Source organism: Mytilus galloprovincialis, chromosome 6 (assembly GCF_965363235.1).
Source record: "Mytilus galloprovincialis chromosome 6, xbMytGall1.hap1.1, whole genome shotgun sequence".
Lineage (NCBI taxonomy): Eukaryota > Metazoa > Mollusca > Bivalvia > Mytilida > Mytilidae > Mytilus > Mytilus galloprovincialis.
In genome coordinates, this window is record NC_134843.1 from 80,720,915 (window position 1) to 80,744,970 (window position 24,056).

General features: G+C 30.7%; 1 protein-coding gene across 4 annotated transcripts in view; it reads right to left on the minus strand.

Moving 5' to 3' along the window:
* The window catches only part of LOC143080470 (puratrophin-1-like), a 103,094-nt gene that overhangs the window by 10,732 nt on the left and 68,306 nt on the right, over nucleotides 1-24,056 (minus strand). For all 4 annotated transcript variants that reach the window (XM_076256323.1, XM_076256324.1, XM_076256325.1 and 1 more), the window contains 10 exons: nucleotides 22,917-23,040; nucleotides 22,042-22,141; nucleotides 21,051-21,155; nucleotides 20,265-20,381; nucleotides 18,538-18,788; nucleotides 17,841-17,979; nucleotides 7,694-7,816; nucleotides 4,235-4,429; nucleotides 1,772-2,742; nucleotides 614-814 (listed from right to left, as the gene is read on the minus strand). In XM_076256323.1, coding sequence (XP_076112438.1) covers nucleotides 614-814; nucleotides 1,772-2,742; nucleotides 4,235-4,429; nucleotides 7,694-7,816; nucleotides 17,841-17,979; nucleotides 18,538-18,788; nucleotides 20,265-20,381; nucleotides 21,051-21,155; nucleotides 22,042-22,141; nucleotides 22,917-23,040 — 2,326 coding nt within the window. The remainder of the gene's footprint in view (nucleotides 1-613; nucleotides 815-1,771; nucleotides 2,743-4,234; nucleotides 4,430-7,693; nucleotides 7,817-17,840; nucleotides 17,980-18,537; nucleotides 18,789-20,264; nucleotides 20,382-21,050; nucleotides 21,156-22,041; nucleotides 22,142-22,916; nucleotides 23,041-24,056) is intronic.

The following is a 24,056-nucleotide window of genomic DNA, read 5'->3' on the forward strand; positions in this document are numbered from 1 at the left end:
TCCATCATTTTAGTATTGTAATTTTTGGGGCCATGGCTTTTGTATTCATTTCTTGGAGAAAAAAAAAAACAATCTGATATGGTTAGGTTTTCATCTTTTTAAAGTTGTTTGACTCCTAAGAAGTACACAGGTCCTGTCATAATATAATCTCATAAAAAGGTAAATACTTTCAAATTACTATTCATTATTTACTTTAATGCTAAAGCACGAAATAAAAAAAATCCAAATTTCCCATCTAACTACAGCTGTAATAATTCAACAAGAGTTGTCTCCCATTGACTGTTTCATTTACTGATTATTTTACAAAAAAATGTTGTCTGTCAGAAGCCAGCATATATTCAAAACATTGTGACATTAACAGCATTTCCAACTAAATCAGCATTTTCACATAACTTATAATATATCATTATAAGTGACATCACCCTCCATTGTAATCTTAATCAAAGTATTCAAAAAAATCAACAAAAAATATACAAAATTCCATTTGATGTCCATGTTTATAAATAACTTTCACAATAAGTTACAATGTATGAATGGAATGGAATGTGAGGTTATCTAGGGGTCAACATAGTCCATCACAATAGACAAGTGTCTATGAAATATGGCTAGCTACCTTTTAGATTCCTTCCCAGAAAGCTTTAGACCAGCTAAAGATCCAGTTGGGACATTTCTGTTGAACTCTGACAGATGTGAATTAACAGGGACTGGGGTCCATTCTCTGGTAGGTGGACTACCACAAACTCCTTTGGACCAATCTCTCTTTTGAGGACTGTTGCAACTATTCTCTTGATTCTCTTCTTCCTCCTCAGGTAAACTAGAAAAAAATAATATCATAAATCAAATTTTGATAATTCATTTATCATGTATAAAATTTGTATATGTGTATACTTAAAATCAATTTGACAGCAAAATCAAAAATAGTTGATGATATGAACTGTCTGCTGTAATCATGGCAATTCTATCAAATAAAAGGAGGAAAAAAACATTATAAATTGTTTTTCTTAAAGGCTAAAGATGTTTTTCTCAAACTATTTTTTATCCCCACATAAATAATTTTAAGAGGTCCATGTTTCCTATACACAAGTTTGATTTGAACAGTTTTGTTAAACTCACACATTATAATACCAAATTGAAGTCACAGTTTGTGACAAACTAAAATACACCGAAATTTAAGTCTATCATTAGATATAATTTATTAATTAAGAGGATTGCTGATCAATTAATTTACTTGATGAATTGGAAGATACAAGAAATTTTATAAAATTAAGTCAAGTATGTACAGATTTGAATTCCTGTATCATCAACTGAAAACAACTGAACCAAATAAAATAAATATTGTATTCTATAAGCTCAGTAACACTTTTAACTGTTATCGATTTTTGCCACATACATTGCACAGTAATATCTTATGCAATCATATTGAGGTACTTCAATTTATCAATCTTTTAGTACAAATGTAGTACATTTATTTTCCGTTTGTTCCATTATTATTTTTTTTTTTACAAATGTAAATACTCATATGCAACATGTGCAAGGTACTTGAATCAATTTCAAATAAGATACAAAGTAGTAAGTACAACTAGGTGCAATTATGCATCAATACTGTATTCCATGAACTATTAAGCTGCATAGCTAAAAACCTTTCACAAATGTTATGATGAAGAACAGCAAAAAAAGCCCTACTCTTTTTATTAATTGGTCTCAAATTACTCTGTATCTAGTCGAATTCTCTTTCAATATTGGTTAACCTTAAACAACTCTTTCGACCTACCTTGAAAGACTATCTGTACTAACAGTTATCATACTGACCGGCCGACATTCAACGGTCTTCAGGTGTGGATTTCTTAATGGTGGGGATAATTTTGATTCATCTTCTTCAATAATAACATTACTAGGTAATGGAGCACTAGTCCGTTTTTGTAAACTTATATGTCCATTTTGAACTGCACCACTTGTATCAAGAGAATTCACGGTAGTCCGTTTTAACATTTTTTTCACAGGTCTGTTATGAGAAGAAAGTGTATTTCCAGGCTCATACGGAGGAGTAAAAACAAAATCTGTTGAATTCGTTGTTGAATTATTGAGTTTTTCAGTATTATTATTCTTGTTATTTTGAGCACTTTCCGATGAATCTTCCGTTAAATCTTCTCGAGAAGATTTTAAAGTTGTGTCATTTAACACTTTTGGAATAGAAGTAACCACATGATCAGATAAATCCTCGGTAATAAAAGAATTTCCTGAATGAGGTGAAAACGCTGCCTCAGAAACACATTTCCTGAAGGCTGGATGGATTGCACGGTTTGGAACAGCTGGGGTACTGGAGAGAATGGGGTTCCATCCCCCATCTCCTACTTCGTAAGACTGACTCATCTGATTAGAATCCTTTGCATAAGTCCGTTCAGGGCTTCTATGTGGAGAACTAAAACTATTTGAGGGTTGTAAATTTTGTTCTCTTAACATTTTTTCTTTTGCCCTTCGTAATGTTCCAAGCCTGAGATTCAATAAATTATTTGTTTCAACACAACGTGCTTTGGCTACACGACACTGTTCTAGAAGTTTATCGTTTTGTAATTGTTGGGCAAGTTCTGACATACTGGCAAATGTTGCCTCCGTCATGGCAGGATGGTGACGCAAGTAAAGCTCAAGACTACGTAATAATTTTTCTAGTCCTTCTAATGTTGTAGAATGGTCCATTTTCATACTGGCCACAAATTTCATTGCTTCTAAAGCCCATTCATAACTCTACAACATATCAAATTATTAATGTACAATTATATTAACATCCTGTTCCAAAGGAACAGAAAATATCACAAGACTAATAATTTAATATTCCAGCACAGATGAAAAGAATTTCTTCTAAGGTTGTAAAATCTTGAATGAATTTTTCACTTTCTTTATCAACAAAATGATCAAACATTTCATAAAATCATGAATTATGATTCTCTTTGAGAAATTTGACAGTATTCCAAAAAGAAGCAACTTTCCCTCCCAAGCATATTACTAGGTGTGAGAGTATTAGGCAATGAACACTTGAAATCAACAGGATAAACCACTTGTTATGGACTCTTTGATGTAAACACATTAATTAACAAGCCATATCCATTATAGATCATGTTCTCACAATATGTAAAAAATATCAAGACTTTCTGGCACATAAATAGTATTTAATGATGAGAGATTTGATATGCATTAATGTCAATAAGATCTATTTGCAGATATTATATTTCTTTGCATTCTTACTTAAAGATTCATTGATTTTTTTTTCTTTTTTGTCAACCTTTAACATTTATGTATTTTTAGTTTGTAGGCTCAAAATAAACATTTTTTTCTGTGATTTTTTATGCTATTTTTCTGAGTTGTATTAGACATTTGTTGGTTTGTTTTTTATATCCTGGTGAACATTATGATCACGATTCTGGTCTTAGTGTTGTTCAATTAGTCCATTCATTGTTCTCCTTAAATTATCATATCTCCTTTATACCCAAATTGAGATTTCATGGACATACTAAATCATGAAAAGCAAAGATACAAAACAAAAAAGATATCAACAGATAAGTTGAAGTATCAATACAAATAGCCTAGAGACTTATGACAAATTTATATTGCTTCATTTCTTATGCTAAGAATGCTTATGTTATTACATCACATTTAGAGGCAATTGTTCAATGATGTAATTTTCACTGATTGACCTTGGGTGTAACTTATTCATTAAAAAGACCTGAAAATTGGTCCATTAACGTTTAAACTATAGTTAATGAATTAAATAGAGGCTATCAAAGATATTACACAATACCAAATATAATAAAAGACAAAAAGAGATATAAGTCAAGACCTTCAATCACAGACAGATTCTGCATTAAACCAGGAACATGTGGCAGAGTTAAACCTAAAATATGTATACTGGTAATCATTTTTCATAAACCCATTGCTCCAATTTGTTACTATATACATTCATTTTTTCGGTCTTGAATTAAGAAATAACAACAAAACTACCCAATGCAGACTCTATCAGTTATGGGACCAAATAAATCAAACAATCTAGTCAGCCTGAACCTGACAGTATTCACTGTTATCAAGATATGGGTCCAAATCCAATCAGTCATACAAGTAGGTATGAGACCTAGACAACACAGCAACTTAACCAGCCTGGACCAAGTCAGAAATACACTATTCCATGGTATAGGGCTAAGAGAACGTATTTCTGTTTTAGATCCCCATCAGTAATATTGCATACCTTATCTAAGAGATGATAACATTTTGTGGTACTCTCTATCCTTTCCCTGGTGGCCTCTAGTCTATGTGTGAAGTCTTGTAAATGTTTCTTTAGGGTCCGGGCCAATTCTTTGTAGCCTGTAGCATCTTCAAAGTCTCCTGATTGGACAAAAATACTGGCCTCTTCTAACAAATCATTTCCCTTTTCTATGAAAGACTGAAATAATAGAGTAAAATACATGTACTACAAAATTAAATTGTTAACACTTGCATATAAAGTTAGATTTTTCAATTTGTAAAAAATATAAACCCAAAATTTCAATATGTTCTACTCTAAAGAGTTAAATTGCCAAGATATTTGATTTATTTGTCAATATCTGTTTTATATATTTAGAGAAGACATTTCAGATTATGTACTGTTTACTGTCTACAAAAAAAGGCTGCATTCATTTTGTTTCAAATATAAGGTGTTATTTATGGAGGAAATTGTCTATGTATGTATGTTATGTTAACTGTCAATTTCCAACTCTCCATATTTAGATATCAACAGACAAATGCAATTGAAAGCTTTCCTTTTAATCGGATTCTATCCAGACAAATAATATTCCTCCAGGAATTCCATCTATCAGCCTCAATTACAAAATTTTAGCTAGATTAATACAATATAAAAACCGTACCATATAAAACTACTACAAGTTATAATCCTTACTATTATTAAACACATATATATATATGTATAAGATATATACTTAATTTCAGACATTTTCAACAAAACATTTGCTAATTCAAGTAAAGGATATTCATTCCAATCTGATCAATTTCTACAAACCCAGAAATGTCAGTGATGTGTCAGTTTCTAATGAGATATCAACATTTAATATTTACACCAATCTAAAATAAGTTAATTTCATTGTCAGATATCTTATCCTGGATATGGAACATACTCATTATATTCCAACAATGGGATGGTACCAAATTATTTTATTGCATTTTAGACGATAATTTGATGAATTCTTCCGTATAAATTAATTTCTCTTATTCTGCAGAAAACAACTTTTCCAAGCAATGCTATCACTTATAAAGAGGGAGTTTGTTCTATAACTGGAATAGAAGGCCTTGCGGATGTGTTATGATTGATTTCAAATAAAACCCTTGGCCAAAGCAAAGAATCTTATCCAAGTGACAAATGATCAAGCCTGATGCTGTCCTTTTATCGATCGTTACTAACAAGTTCAGTGTTAATTTGCTAAAGGCATTTTAAGGCCTATTCTTATTAATTTAGCTCAGAAATGGTTTTAATTTCCTCCTTGATACAAGACAGAAGTACACATCATTATACAGAAACAACTTCTCATAAAATTGTTTCCTTAGTATGTGTTTTGCACTTAGTATTAGTAAGATAAAGAGATGTAGGTATTTACCAATATCAGAGCTGCTCAAAGGCACAAAAAAAATCAAAGAAATCTGGAGCTTAATAAACACTCTACTAAAGTAGGATTCATTTTTCACAAGCTTTTTATTGTATCAGTCAGTATCATATATTAAAATCTTATGTACCAGTAATGCAGTGTAAAGGTTAAAAGCATGTTTAGCTACAATTACAGATACACTTATTATATGCATTACATGTAGTTTTGCAGAGAAATGCAGTATAATACATGTAATAAAACTCCTCCAAAAATTATTTGATAATCTGATTTTAGCAAGAAATTCAGACATACCATGTAATGTACAAATACAGATTCAGCATCAGAAACTGTCCTCCTATTCAATAATTGAGTCATATAACCAGAAACAGTGATTATCTATTTTTTTTTTTTTTTTTTTACCAAACTGTAACCCTTAAGATCTTAAAATGTAAATCTATATTTACCATTAATAGTAAGCTTTTCTTAAGTTGTGATACAGATTCAAATGGTATTTTTTGTGATCTTTTACTTAGTATTGAATTACTTAACAATGTCCCTAATTAGTACATGCCACTTCCAGCTATTAATATTACAAACAATAAAAAAAAAAATTCTATCTGCCCTAAAGTAAAGGAAATCATAAATTTTATATCTGCAGTCAATTCTGTATTTTGTTATTGATGATAGCAGTCTTTAATCCTTCTAGCTATTTTTCCAATTATGTCCTTGATATAAGTTTTAGAGTAATTATAAACACAAATTAGCCAGAATGTCTTTTAAGGATTTGGAATGTCATATTATATCATTTTTCCATCTTTCTGTAAGGGAGATACATCAATACTCTTTAAATTCTTTTATTTTAGACTGATATTATCAGATTATTACATGGCATTTTTCATATCGCATGTATTATCAGCCCTAGGTTCAATATCAGCCCAAGAGCCGCATGGCTCGAGGGCTGATATTGACCGAGGGCTGATAATACATGCGATATGAAAAATGACATGTTATGATCTTTTTATCATATGCTTCAACAGTAGAAAAAAATAGCAGATTCATATATTGACCTTTTACTGGTTCCCGAAGTTTAAAGAGTAAAAAAGTTCACGGCCGTCGGACCCACAATTTGATACATTCAATATGAAATCTTTCTATCATATGCCTCAACAGAGAGAGAAAAAAAAATTTTATATAGACAAATCGATAAAAAAAATAATTCAACAATATACATAATGATCATTGTTTGGAAAAGTCAACTTTTTAAAGAAACTTTCTAAAATATGTTTCAGAAAAACTTAAAAAATGCATTTATTAAATAATTTGTTATTTTAATTTTTTTATTATTTTAAACAATATTCTTTCCAGTATTCAAATAGTTGTTTTGTACACTACTTTGTAATGTTTTTCACTGAAAACGTAGCATTGAGGTGTATTTTCCGGAATTGGCCGAGTATTACCGGAATGCCATGTGATAACGTTACGGAAAGGCATGTGATAACAATCGAAGCATGTGATAAACTTTTCATATCAGCCCGCTAAGCACCAATTCGAAAAATATGGAATTTACGTCAATTTAATGCTATTATCATACGGTAAAATTTATATGTTATTTAGTCTAAGTATATGATAATTATTATTTTACTCATTTTGATGAAAATATCAGACACTTATGTATACTCAACATATTCAGACTGAGCAAAATTATTTACAAGTTACTGTAGCTAAAAATATGTAAAACCTTCGATTAACATTCAATGTTGGTCTGCTGTACCTACAATATTTTTTTACATTTCAATTATTTTTTTAAGCACCTCATTTGCTATGGGTGTGTTAGATCAGGACTTAGTATATAAAAGAAAGATAAAGTTATGATATTTTATATGCATCTTTATCAGCTTGCACTTAATAAATGAACATCTGTATGCACTATCCTTCACATTGTTGCACGTAACATGCACATGCATACTTTAATAAGCTGAATCAATCATTTAAAAAGTTGTAAAAATGATTTCTAGTATAATAAGTAATGCTTCTAGCACAAAATAAAAACAAAATATTTATGTTTCACTTACCATTGCACTGAAATGAAATTTCTCAAAGTCTTTCTGTTGTGATCGGATGGCTTTTAGGTTGTCGGCCAAATTGGCATAGCGGTCTGCGATCTGTCCACCATGGCTCTTTAACCAACTGATAACCTGAAAAAGAGAGGTCAGGATTAAGTAAAACAGACAGATATATATAAGTGGGAAGATTATTGATCCAGCTTGTAAATTAATAGAAATCTCTTCCTGCTGGATGTGATTGGGAAATTTCTAAAATGATGGCTTTTTCCTTTTACTTGAATTCTATAATTGTCACTTAAGTGACCACAATTTATCTTTATCAAGATGGTTGGACAAATGGATTTTGGAATTGGATCCAAACAAAGTTAGCTATCATTAGGTAGTTAGTATAAAGCTATTCATTAACACCATAGTAAGGTTTGTTGATGACTTTCTCATAAATCAGACAGTAAAGTTAAGATCAGATCAATTTATCCATGACAGAACTGTGCTTAAAAAAAGATACATTTCTAATACATTTGAATCTCAGATATTTTTTAGGGCAAGGACTTTCTCCTTATGTCAATGAACCCCTAGGTAACCAGGGTATAGAAGTATTAATTGCTACCTTGACATTTTCCATTCTGTAATGAGAACCATGTAAAGGGCCATCTATTTGACAGTGTGACCCTTCTTACAAGCTCTCTGCACATTAACACTATTGAAGAACGCTTGAAACAACTAGTTGAAGGGTCTAGACTCCATGGTTGTCCTGTCTCAAGGTCAAATTTTGCACCTGCTTAATATTTGTTATTTATGTGGCTAAACAATACTCCTGTCCTACATCCTAGTCAACCTACTTCTTAGTGCCACATTTTGTGCATTACTTAACTTGTTCTCATCCACAACAAGCGTGAAAGATTTGCCATTGGAATTTAGGCAAACAACACTTATGTCCCTAATCTCATTCAGAACAATCTTTATCTTGAAATTTGTATATAGCCTTTTATTTCATTTTGCAGTCTACTACATTAATATTATTTTAAGAATAAGTATTTCATTTTAACTGCTTGTTAGAAATTTCCTTTTTGAAATAAATCATTCACATTTATAAAAAAAATGGAAGAACATGACCTTTCACTAACATTGACACTTTTACCATTTTTAAACCTCCTATTAACTCATGCATATGTGATAAAATCAGCAGTGTTATCAGTAACATGGGTGCAGTCATTAAAATGAAGACATATATACATATATAAGTGTATAAGTATGGTATACACAATTAAGATTGTGGCTAATTGGTTGTTGTTGTGCACCTGATGTTTATTACTAGTTGACACCTCATGGACTCTTCTCTTTACCAAAAGCAAAATAATATATTTTCCTTTACACACTAAAGAAACAAAGAAGTCACAAGAGAGTTGATTTTTTTTCAGTACAGATTTGATAGGCAAGGGAGATAAGTAAAGATTTTGTATTGAAAAGCAACAGGGACCTCTTATTTTTGGACTAAAAAAGATTGGCCCTACACTAGAAATCATCAATAAATGTCACTATTGGTGCATTTAAGGAAAATAACTTGCATACCCTGAGTCTATTTCTATGTCACTCATGTGGGTATCATGTTTGTTTAGGAGCAAACATTATACTTCAAAACCCTAATTTTGACCATTGTTTTAACAATATGCATCAAGAGGGTATACTGAAATAGGTTATACCTCTTGTTTTACATAGAATCTAAGAAATGACATAAAATAGAAATGTTAGCTTACCTATATAATTGTTTGCAGTAATATTTCTAACATGTTCAATAACACCCCCATTAAGAACTATAAAATCATCTACATCAACTCAATACAACATGTTGTACACATTCTTTACTGAGGTTCAAACAGGAAAACCAACAGGTAAAACAGATATTGTTATTGTAGTTTAAAAAGTTTTTATTTTTTAACAAAAGGTAATTGAATATTTTAAAGAAGAAGACACCATCTTTTATATGAAAACAATTCATGGCATAAAGTGCTAGTGTCTATTGGGGCCAGATATTTCCTCTGTGTTCTAAATGCATTTAATTGTTAGGAGAAATAAACAAACAAAAAAAAGAGTGCATAAACTGAAAAGTCTCCCTGAATCTGTCTCACCTACTTTTATAAATACTGATAATGATATAATTTTTGTTGAATTTTCTTTAAGATAATGGGTTTTTTACAGGAATCAAATAAACTTTACATACTCAATGATCCATGTTAATGAGGTCAAGGTAAGATGTAACCTACATTTATAAATGAATTAATCAAAATACAGAAGTACAGTAAAACTTCACTAACATATGCCATATTGTCTCAGATTTTATTTTATTTGAAATCTTAATATTGTTTAGTTTTCTCTCTTGTCACATAATAATCCTTAGATTGATTGATTGATTGATTGTTGGTGTGTAAATGCCACTTTGAAGTGCCCCTTTTGGGCTATTTTGTTGCGGTCAGTTTTTAAATGGTGGAGTTACCTGGAGTGCCCAGAGAAAACCACTGACCTTTAATAGGAAAACAGTCAATTAAGATCAAGAGTTATAATCCTTAGAAAATATCCAACTGAATACACTGGTCTTTCATTGAGGGAGTCTATGATCATCTAATGAGATCAAAATGTCTTCATTACCTATTCAAAATCTTGCTGTAATTCATTAATGCTTTCTTCTTTATCTAAAGTCAGTCACAGATAACCTGTTAATGTCAGTTTACTTTTTGCACTTCAATTAGCATAATTATTCTTGTACTTAATCTTTTTATTTACATACCCAAGTAATAACTTTTTTAAATTGATAACTAGGTATAGTCGATTCATTATTATTCGGGGAATACCAAATGGCAATTATCATGTATACTGTGGATATAGATGCACGTTTCATCATGAACCTAGAATTCAAATTTTCAATGAAGAGCAAATCAACTAAATGCATTGTTTCTGACTTAAGCAAAACTGAGAAATCAAATTGCTTTGAAAATACAAATGTTCATTCTAGTTCATTAACATAAAAAAAATACCGGTACTTTGCACATAACAAAAAGGTAACCATGCTAACCAATTTAAACTAATTTAAGTTTGAAGAAATAAATGCAAACTGCCACTGAAAAAAACTTTTGTCCCATTGGTAATGTGAAAGAGCAAAGATTCTTAGATAAGCAAAGCACAAAATTGCAAAAGTTTACAATGAATGTACTAAAAAATTATAACCAATAAGTTCTTGATTTCAGCTACCAATATGTAGGTACTGATTTTATGTTCAGCTCTGATAAACAGCAAATTGATGATGAATAAAATTGAGAATAATAATTTTCTATTACTGTTGTCTGCACTTCCTAACAACTAAAATGTCATGTCTGATTACACCATTTTCTAGTCAATAGTCCAGACTGCTCAGTCAAACATCTGAATGCAAATTTTCTTTCAAGTCCAAACTCATTTGAATACTACTTGATATTTCCTGCATTTGCAAGCGGTTTCCTTAACATACAAGTCCAATATTCAATAAATTTCAACAATTTTTTTCTTTTTTTTTTTCATTTACATGATATAAATGAAATAAATAAATTGATATCATCCTAAGGATTAAACACTTTACATGAACTAATAATAAAAGAAAACATTACTCTTGTTTATAAAAAAATAATCAAAATCTTGATTTCCAAATACCTCTAAATAATTCAGTATATGTCTTGCACAAATTTTTCCCCACCAAAAAAAATAAATCTGCACCTGAACATTAATTAGATAGAATCTAGCACTCAGTTTCTGAAGAAATTACTTTATTTTTTTTATATACTTATAAATTACTTACAACATATTCCAGCATTCGATCATACATTTTGGAATTTTATTTATAATCACTCAAAATACACTCTCAATCCTTTAAAAAATACAAATTATATGGTAATATTTGTCCTATGGATTACATATACATCCACATCACACTCCAAAATATTTATCACTATCAATAATCTACTGAGGCACAAGTCTGACACACTTCTAAGATACTTATATAAACCATTAAGATTATAGAGATTTCAAAACTTGCACATCTTCAAAACTTTATCAAAGTCTCCATAGAAACTGCAAGTTATCAAACATCCTTGTAACCCAGATGACTATGATTCACTATCATAATTCATATTTACCAAAAATTAGGATCAAAGCAGAGAATCTGCCAATACATACAAAAACATCAGTTATCTATAAAATAGAGAAAATGATCTCTGTAATTTTAGTAGCATTGATGATGATAAAGCCAAGAGATAAAATAGGCTTAATTCTAGATTAGATATTTATTAAGAAATTGGTGTTAGACTCATAAAAACAGATGTTTTTAGTCATACTAAAATAAATAAACAATCTAGGGAACTTATTAACCATTCTGGACATGTGCCGTCTGCTGTGAGAACATGTTTTTATTCATTTTTTACTGTTTATCATTAATCTTCCAATTAGTCAGATGATATTTCTAATGATTTTTCATGCTTTCCACCCCATCATTATGCTCGATAACATTAATCAAAGATTTTACACTGTTTGAAATAATGACTTAACTTTGAAACATAAACTTTCTTTCCAAAATAGAATTTTTCTTTATAAAAGCACAAGTCAAATAAGATCAAGAGTTTTAACACAGATATCCACATTTTCCATCAAGACTCTTACATTAATAACTTTCTGATTGAAAATGGCAAATATCTCAATTTACCTCCTAATATTTTAATCAAGGATGTGTCTAACAGTTAAAGAACAGACAATGAAAACCACTTTCTAATAAACTGTCTATGTAACAAAAAATGTTGAAAATAAAATTGCTGAAAAAAAGTTGAATGAGTAGTAAAACATGATGCCTTTGCAGTGAATATTTTGAAATAACCAATTTATCATCTATAAACTCTGCTTGGCTTTTACTATCTATGGTTTTGAGATGACATCAGGGAGTATCTTTGATACAATCTCATCAAGGGGGATAACCCTGAGATGAGATTAGAGGAGAAACTTCCTGGAGTTTGATATATTGTAGATAATCTGCTTTTCACTATTTTTCTTGACAACATCAATGACGTTAGCATTATACATCATGCATTCTCACTCTTCTAAAAACAGAAAAAACAATCTCAGATGAGTTCCTTGAGAGAGAATTATCACATAAAAGGATCAAAAGGAAATTTTAAGAAACTTGCTATAAGATTTTTAGTAATCTAGAGCAGTATCTCCGATTTAAATACAAACTACACAAATTCTTAATCCTTTTAACAATTTAGGAGTTTATTTTTATTGCCTTGGAAAAACATATAATCAATCTTGCCTATATGACATTTTTCAAATACACCATGAATAAAGACCCCTAAAACTGTAAAGGGTTGCTATTCTTCACACCAGAAAGGTCCAGAACTTCTGACTTTAACCGTACTGGCTACTGACCAGTCATATGGTTATCATACAGACAGCTAAGTCAGCAGAAAGAGAATATGTACTTATAGATAATATAAACAAACAGCAGACTGTGTCAATCTGTTTTTGAAGTTCTGTCCAAGAATGCTGGGTTAATATAGACCTATGGAGATTGTGCCAAGTTAATTATCAATGGACATTATACAGTGACTAGCCAAGAAATAAGTTATTGATGGGTATTGTAAAGTGATGAATGAAACATACCAAGAGAGTGACTTAACAGATAGACTAGTGGGTAGGTATGTTGCTGGTATGGCTCTTAAAATGATACTACAGTTGTTTTAATGCTCCTATAACTTTCTATCACCAGTAGTTCACTTTGGATTTTATTTGATTTTAAGCACTGCTTTTAGGCTATTTCGTGGCAGCCAGTTTTTATTGGTGGAGTCAATGTTGGAATGTTATGTTATATTTATAGAATTTGAGAATGAACTTGAGATCACTATACATATCAATTTATATAATAAACTTATAAAAATATTTTAGGGCCCATGATATTTAGGTTGTGTATACTGTATTTTTAAAAGGATTTACAAGAATTGTATTTTTTTATAATGTGATACTCAACTACGTTTGGCATATTTTGTCACATAAAACAATTGAGTTAGAAATTAGTACAGGCCATGGCCCACAATATTTTGGGCAATCAGTGCATTTAATGCATAAATTTGGCTCTTGCTATACAATCCTATGAATACAATACTGTTACCACAGAAAGGTTAAAATGGTTTTATGAAAGTCAACCACTAATCTGCAGTTCAAATGCACCACAGAAGGCACATAACCAAATAACGACAAAAGTAGAAAAAATATTAATTAATACTGTACTTATAAATGTAACAAACATGACACTTATAACTCAATAAATTGTTGCTTGACCCTGAGTTATGATAAAGTATATCATGTATATCCAAACATATGTAAATCAATACTCCCAACATCTATATATAGTCACACAAATAACAAATATTTTTTTATATTTATATTGGTTTTTTTCTTAAATAAATAAAATTTGACCCATTATAATAAAGAAAACAGTATGAATATATCTGAACTTTTAGTATTCTAAATATCCTTTAACACATAACACACGAATAAAGGAACAATACTGGTCAGTTTACACTGACTAGATATTTATTTTCTTCCACTTTAAACAACATTCTTGCTTTTCTAACACACAACTGGGACAATTTCAAATCAAACTCCAATAATTAGAACATCAAGAGTGCTCTCAATACCGGTCAAATTTACAAAACATATTACTGAGATTGAATAAGAGATAATGAATTACAGATTGATCCTACACCTCATCATTTTATAGAAGGGATACAAATCTTGTTAAGTTTCACAGCTTCACATAATTACAGCCAATACTTGAATCAATAAGTCATACATTTCATCAAGTTACATAATGAAAGCAATCGATTTCAACACTGATGTTACATTGGTGAGAAACATATGGATAATTCATTGATCTCAAATATTTACAACCAATATTTTCTCAGGGATTTTTCTTGTTCATCATTTGGTTGAGTAAAATGCAGTAAAGTAAAAAAAAAATCCTTTAAGTTGAAATGGGATGGGGAGGGGTTTGTTATGATGATATTGATCTCAAAGGTTTCCAGCTAATATTTTCTCAGGGATTTCACTACACCATCATTTGGTTAAGTAAAATATACACTAAATTAAATCTTCTTTTTTTTTTGACAGAACACCAACAATTAAATAACAGATGTCTGAGAAAGACAGCATAGCAACTAATTTGCTTACGATGTGGTATAAAGCAAAAAATATATACATGTCAAAATTTACAAATTGGAGCTCCAATCATGGATTCCATAGATTTTCATTTGTATGAAGGCAGCAGTTTCTGTGCATGTTGATATAATGTGCTCAGAAGAGATCTTTATAGATTGCAATTAATTGCATGTCTGCTATAAAGACTGAATATTGAGTGACAAAACTCATCTTCAAGAAAATTTCTAAATCCATGGATTGAAATTGGATCTTAATATGTCAACCAAGACAATCTCTGCAAATAATTCATTATATAATTTGATACTAAACAGCAGCACAATATTCAAAAGATTAACTGAGCGAAAAAATCAATTTTATGAGTTAATTGTGCTCGAAGTAGAACAACCAAGGCTACACTCAGATGAGATATTAAATATACAATTATATACCAAATACATATTGATTGATTTCAAAGAGGGCTGACAATGAAGAAAAATAATCTACATTATTAATTAACTACACTGTTATTGGACTTAATATGATGAAAACTGCCTATGCAATATAATGTGTAGACTGGGCCAATACAGAATAACTGGGCCAATACAGATTTTTTTCTGTATTGGCCGAGTTATTCTGTATTGGCCGAGTTGACACAAGTGCAGGATTTCGGAACGTCTCTAGGTTTTACATCGAAAGTCACGATAAACACAAACTGAAAGTAAACAGTTGTTTTGAAGACGCAGTTATCATTAAGAATGTTTAGTTATCTTAAACATGCTGAAAATGTCAGTATGGCATACATTTCAGGTGAAAGACGGTGACATTCATTTAAAAGGTATTTTGAAAGCAGACGTGACGATAAAACTATTTCAGGTTTGGGGAACGAGTAGATTATCACAAAGTTCATTTCTTGACGACCTCATAATTTCACGATTGTACACATCGATTTTAAATTAGTTTCTGCATTACACATGCAATGGCAGTACCTTTCCAATTACTATTTATGTGTTGCGTCTAAATTTAGGTTGTAACACTTTATAGTAACTGAAAAGGGTAGAAAAATTCATCAGATGAGAAAATGGTGAAGACACCTGGAAACAGCACCAGATCATTATGTATCGCATCTAATAAAAAGAAACAAACTGAGATTTTGATAGTTCCACTTCAAGGTAAAAATATTTATCTCTTTTGAAATGAAATTAAAAAAATATTGTAACACTGTAGTTAATTAATAAAGATATTATTACGTGTATTTCTGTATTGGCCTTGTTATTGGTCCTCGGCCAGCTGTATTGGCCTTCGGCTTCGCCTCAGGCCAATACAGCAAGCCTCGGACCAATAACAAGGCCAATACAGAAATACTTACGTAATAATATCATAATATTCCCAAAATTTCCCTAAAAGTACTAGGTGAAATTGTAATCTAAGGAGTGGCAAATAATCTGCTGACAGGAATAAATATGAAGGTGAAACTTTTCTAAGCCAATTAGCTGTAATTTCTAGGTCAAAAGACAGTCAAATGGTAAAACATCATTATACACAAATTATCAGGTAAATATCTACAAATTACAGTAATGACAAAACTTATTTTCACTTTATTTGGACAAGTAGGCCAATAGGAATAGATTTCACATAACAAAAATTGTAAGCAATAATAGTGATAATGTAAGGTTGGAAACAGCTATTTTGGTTTCATTTAACTTCTAGGGGCTTTGAGATGATTTTTGTAGTAACAAGTTTAGAATACGACATCTTCAGAAAACTTATGTCAAGTTTAACCAATAAAATAGTTCTTTGGTTCAGGTAACCTAAAATCTTGATTCTCAAATGCCAAACAAGTTTATTGGAATCTCTCTGCTTTTAAGAAATAAATTGATTCATTTAAATATTAAATCAGAGGGGAACCAGGATGCCAACCTACTTTTAGTGGGAAAAATTTGGTTGGTTATTCACGGTATGACTGGAGTGGGTACCTCTTGTGAAAATTTCTAGATCCGTCACTGTAAATTAAAGGAGCAGTGATCTCGTTACACCAAGTACAAATCATTTAGTAAACATCATATGACTTAATTGCAGTATTATGTTATTGCCAAAGGGAAGAAATTAAATGATTCACAAAATAAACACTACCAATTATTGCTTTGACATTTATAATGATTATCTAAAATTGCCTCCAACATATTTAGCAGTGCAGTCAAGGACAATTATTTCCCTTTCAAGTTGAAAAAAAAACACCATTATATCAACGCCCTTTTTAATATATAGATTAGTTAGAGAGGACGTTCTATGATTTCATAGATCAGGACATGATATGCACTCGTTATTCTAGATTGTATTGTATATTAGTATCCTAATTAGCTAAGATTACAAAATGTGCACTAATTCTGTGGAAATATTTCAATTTCAATTTGGAAGTTGGTAATGTTGGACAGAAGGAACTTAGAAATATCAGAAAATTTATATGTCAGTGGACTACATGCGTGCACTCAAAAACACAATGAAGAAAGTTCTATGTCTAGAAAAAATCTATAAAACAATTTAAGTAAACATTCCTTATGATATGTCGAGGGCTCTTATCAGATCTATCACTGTATTTAGTTATTCCAATATAGAATGTCCATATACCGTTCAGCTGCCTGACATATACTTCATCAGTTTTGTTCAGTTGAATGCAAAAAGTTTGTGTAACCTAACGTTAGCATCAAAACCAAAATGGCTTACAAAAATAGAATATAAGCTTCATCTAGCTCTGCTAGGATGATTAAAAAAAAATGTGCAAGTAAATTAAGAAGAAAATTTAAATGATTTCTGGAAATTAATTAAACAACATCATTTGATTATTGATTATGAAAATTAATGCTAGATTATCTCCCTTACATCACAACATAAATTTCTTGATGTATTTTACATACATAAATGGCTCATATTTATAATAGTTAAATCAACAAACCTTATTACTTTCTTCTTCAAATTCCCTGAGATGTAAACATTTCTCCAGTTTCCTCAATCTGTTCTCTGAAAGCTTCACTAATTTAACCATACTATTCTGTAACTGGATATATAACTGATCAACTGTCCTCATGCAGTCCCTAAAATGTAAAAAACACAAAAATATAATTGGTCTAAATAATTTCTCAACAATTCTCATACAGTTCCTAGAATCTTCTCAAAAAACTTAGTTAAATTGGTCTAAGATAACTGTTAAGCTATTCTTACACATATTTTCCTTTAATTTAGATTCTAATAGATTTTATGGGTCTGGTAATGTTTTGTTAGAACAATCGATTGGTAAGAGTGCAAAGAATTGAAATATTTATGAATATTATTGGGTTCAGTTTTAATACAAGTGAAACTGTGAGCAACTGCTTACTGATGAGACCCCCTCTGCAACTTGATAATTTAAAGTGTAAAAATATGTAAGTGTTCAGTAAACAGAGAGCTGTTGAGTGATGAATCTGAAAACGCATCATATAGTATAGCTTACTTATATAAACACTGAAACCAAATTTCAGAAATCCTTATAATGTAGTTCCTGAGAAAGATGCGACAAAAATTATTCATGGGATGAATGGACAAAGGAACAGACAGACAAAGGTAAAAAAGTATATGCCCACTTTTTTTTTGTGGGGGTATAATCAGGACATTACCTATAGTCTTCTGTATGTGACATATATTCCTCCTCTTTTTGTAAATCACTTATTATTCCTTTTCCATCAGATTGTAATGAAATTAATCTCTGATCACATAAAGCAGACTTCACTGATTCTTCATGGTGTTTGATTGTCTGAGTTGTTTCATCAAAGTTTTTTGGCATTACATCAATGTCTGATAAATCTTGAATTACGCATATTAAATATTTGGCTGTAGCTCTTAATTTGGACAAAAATGGATCCAGTTTCTGAAGAAGAAAACAAGAGAGCAAATATAAACACAGATTAAAAAAAAGTAAAACTTCAGAATTGAAGCTCAAACTTCGATATGAAAGATATTCTTCTGACATCAGACTCGGATTTCTCTTGAACTGAATTTTAATGTGCGTATTGTTATGCGTTTACTTTACTACATTGGTTAGAGGTATAGGGGGAGGGTTGAGATCTCACAAACATGTTTAACCCCGCCGCATTTTTACCCCTGTCCCAAGTCAGGAGCCTCTGGCCTTTGTTAGTCTTGTATTATTTTAATTTTAGTTTCTTGTGTACAATTTGGAAATTAGTATGGCGTTCATTATCACTGGACTAGTATATATTTGTTTAGGGGCCAGCTGAAGGACGCCTCCGGGTGCGGGAATTTCTCGCTACATTGAAGACCTGTTGGTGACCCTCTGCTGTTGTTTTTTATTTGGGCGGGTTGTTGTCTCTTTGACACATTCCCCATTTCCATTCTCAATTTTATCATTGAAAAAAAACATGAGTAGAACATGCACAAGGACATATGTATCATGCATTTTTCATGATACCATTGAGACAGTACAGCTTTCAAGATTGATGTGGGCGACTATTAAGCCTAAAGTCTCTCATTATGCATAGATACCAGACTCTAAATTTTGTACACAAGATGCACATTTTCTATACAAATGACTAATCAGATATGTCATGCTCGAATACAAAAAGTGAAGGGTTCAAAGTTGAAGAGCATTGAGGACAAAACTTTTGTAAGGTTTATTAATTGTAGCTATAAAAGTAATATTTCTGGGGTAGAAAATCCTCAGTATTTGGAAAAATTCAAAGTTTTGTAATTTTGACCATATAAATTCATAATTCATGTCTAAGGAAGATGTGCTGTCTTGTGATTGTTACAATCATGAATTACATCATACAATATAATTGGTTATTTTCATTTTAATATGATGTAATTCTACTTAATCTATTAAAGGTTGTAACTCCCTCTGGTGGAATTTGACCTTACACAGATTCGGCTAAACAGTTTAGGCGTTTGTGGTTTTGGTGCTCTAAATGGTTTAAAATATCTGTCTTATCAGACTTTTTGTCTGAAACTTTATTGATAAATAAATAATTGTCTTGTTTATTGAAATAAGTTAATATGTTGGTATAACTAACAGTGGGAAGGGTCTTTCGTCAAAAAAATAAACTGAATAAAAGTAAGATGTGGTATGATTGACAATGAGACAATTCTCCACCATACGCGGTGCATGGTTTCCAGCAGACTATGAAGGATTAATAATATTATACATTTTTAATTTTTTTATATTTCATTGAATTTTAGAGAATAATTTGAAATTTTAGATATTCCTAAAGGTTTTAAATTATTCCAAGTAAGGTACTTTTACTCATTTTTCATTTGTTATGACAGTGAAGAAAATACTTCCTGTAAAGTTCTAGACACAAGAAAGATTATGATAAATCATTTGACATACCATATGAAATCTAACCCAGTCCTCATGACAGTATACAAACAATCCATGGAATATAAGTGGGAGCTGGTCTAATTCTATAGAATCACATAGTTGTTCAACTGACAGTAAAACAGAGCTCTGAAAATTAATAAAAGAATGGTAAAGTATATAAGGTATCATATAAAATAGATTTTATTTCATAATATCTATTGGAAAGAAATGAAATCCTACTCTTATTTGGTTAACCAGTGTTTACTTTATTGATCAAATTTTCTTTATTCTTCTTAAAAAAACATTTAATTTCCATCTTCAGCAATATCCATTCCAGCTCCATGCAATAGTCTGAATACATATTTTTTTTAATTCTTATAAATTTATATGAAGAACAGTAATATAAGCCCTGCTTTTTTAGATATCAAATATAACGTCACATTAAATAGTACCATACTTGAAGGAAACAAAAGTAACTATCCAAAGACAATTGAAAGAAATAAAATTTGATAGGATTTAGGTATTCTTAAAGATTTTTCTTGAATGTCTTTTAAGATTTTATTAATTTGTGATATACAATGTAATTCTTTATTACACCAACAAATAATGATTTCCTCAACTAAAATATGAACCACATTAAAAGCAGTTTTCCTAAACCAATAGGCAAATTGAATTCTTAATATAGTTTTATAATCTCAAATCTGTCCTAAACTATTCATCATAAATCTCTTAATTTTTTTTTTGATATTCATAAAAGAAGTAGCTCTACAGCTTACAGTGGCCACATGCAACCCTAATAGCAACATCAAACTATACCTTAAAAGTTGCCTTCTTGTCATACACAGGAGATTTCAACACCAATGGTTCAGTATGGAGATCAGCGACACATAATAACGAAGAAATACAATTTGGTATATTACCCTGAAAAATGGAAAAAAGAATAATGAAATAATCATCTGACATTAAGGCTGTGAAATATTATCCTAGCAAAATCATTGTCCTATAACAAATTTATTTTTTATTGCTAAATTTCAATCCTTTTTACTGAAAAATAAATGGGTTCAACATTGTCAATTTGTTTTCTTCACAAATGATACTGTAAATACATTTTTTCTAAATATCCAACTCTTCTCTCAGCAAGCAAAAAAACTTAACACTATAAAATGTAAGATGCTGTGAATGAATATCCTCTGTAAAGTACTTGTCTAAAGACATTACTTCATAAGAGGTTTAGCAACAATCTTACAAAGAAATAATGCCAACAACAACTTTTTTACATGATCTTGACATACAGCGATCATCTGAAAAATATATTTGTCCTTGACACTGATCCTATGAAGTTTGTAAAGATATAACCAATTTTTCCATACAATAAGAACTATTAAACTTTAGACCTTATGCACTTTCTTTACATGGCATTAGTATACAAGAGTGTCAGTTGCACAGATGAAAACAATCTTCATCCAGGCACAGTTCCCTGAATTGTGACATACTACAAGTCATGTGGTCAAGTTTTTTTTTGGTGCATAATGTTTACAATTTACCTACACAGTTGTTCTTGCACACACTCCACCCCTTCTCTACAAGAGTTGTAATCGAAGAACTCCAAATTTTCCATATGAGCAAAAGGAATTGCTTATTCTTACTACTTTCTACCAATACGTTATATTATATGCAGTCTAAAAAGATTAAAAGAGTGCCCTTCTCCAATCAAATATAGGAATAGTAGTGGCCATTTTTTCAAGCAGTGCTGTTTTTGTTGTGTGTGTATTATATACAAAAACCTAGATTCTAACAATGTATCTACCTCTAGTAAATATATAGCCTCTAACAAAGTATTAATTGTAGAAGAGTTGGATCCTCTGACATCAGCAACAACTGTCAGACCTTTCTGTTTAACTTCCTCTCTGAAATATACAATAATAACATCTGAACAACCATCAAAAATTGTTACATTATTTAACTGTGACTGATCAGTTTGGTAATAACCATCCAAAGCATTGGAGAGGAGATCACTTCCAATTATGGTGCTCAGTCTTTAGTTTTCTATATTGTGTTTTGTGTCCTATTGTTTGTCTGTTGGTCTTTTTTTTTTGCAATTATGGTGTTGTCAGTTGATTTTAAATTCATGAGTTTGAATATACCTTTAGTATCTTTCCAGTCTCTTTAACAGATTGAATGTGCAATTTTACTCTCCATATACATATACATGTAATGGAACTATTGATTTTCATGTTTTAAGTATATACAACAACTTAAAATCTAAGATGTAAGTTGTAATTTATAATTAGTTTCTGATTTATCTTCAAGATATAATTTCCATTGTATTCTTGGCAGTTTATTAGTTTCTTCAAAATCTTGATTAAAGCATGTTATCACTTTGAAGTGGGAATTGGGAATCTGATTTGTTTTTGTTTTTGGTTTTTTTTTTTCACCAGATGCTTGGTTTTTGTTGTTGAATTTAGAATTCATTTTATGACCTCAACAAAGTATTATTTTGATAAATACTTTGTCTAGCTGCATGATGACTTCTTGCTATGAAGAAAAGGTTTTGGGTATACATCAATGTTTTCATTTTATTTTGGTACTGCTATAATTGTACATACATGTGTATTGTTATGCTTATCAACTTCTGAAGAAGCATATATTGGTATCAGAAATACTTCTTTACAGGCTGCTTACCTGGGAACAGATCTATAATACAAAAGGAGTCTGGCTAGCTCTGAGCTGGATACCTGTTGATTTTTCCAGAGAGAACTTCCTGTGAATATGAAAATTACTGCTCCTCCTCGCATATCTCGACATCCTAGAAAAAAACAAAAATAAATAAACATTAAATATGTGATGAACACTAAATTCAAGAATAATTTTTGTGACATATTAGTTTTAAATAGCCTTTAAAATCTTAAACCTGCCCTATTTACTATCTATACACAAAATCATTTTGACATATTTAGCTTCTACATACCTAAATTGTTTAAACTTTATCTTTGTTTTTTATATAAATGTCATTATAAGGTCATAACAAAGTACTACATGTAATACTATGAATTAACAACCAATTAGGTCTATTTTTTTATGTTTTTGTTTAAATTTGGAAACATTGGAAATTTTTTCTCTGATTAAAATTATTGTCTGTTTCTTTCTTAGATTGTGTTGTAATAATGTTTAGACAGTCTTTTGTAAAATAAATGCATTATGAGTTAGAGATTTTTTTCATAAAACATTATCCAGTTTTAGAGAAAAGCTATAAAGAATACTGATTGATTCAATATTATTCTAATACAATTTTCTGCACTATTGGCTATTTGGAAGTGGTCAGTTTTAACTTGTATAAGAAGCAGGAATACCCAGAGAGAAAGAACAGCCTTTGGCAGAATAGTGATTGTGATAAAACACATATGGGAGATGCTAGGTGCACCTCAATATTGACAGGCAAGTAATACAGTAGATATGATAAAACACATATGGGAGATGCTAGGTGCACCTCAATATTGACAGGCAAGTAATACAGTAGATGTGATAAAACACATATGGGAGATGCTAGGTGTACCTCAATATTGACAGGCAAGTAATACAGTAGATGTGATAAAACACATATGGGAGATGCTAGGTGCACCTCAATATTGACAGGCAAGAAATACAGTAGATGTGATAAAACACATATGGGAGATGCTAGGTGCACCTCAATATTGACAGGCAAGTAATACAGTAGATGTGATAAAACACATATGGGAGATGCTAGGTGCACCTCAATATTGACAGGCAAGTAATACAGTAGATGTGATAAAACACATATGGGAGATGCTAGGTGCACCTCAA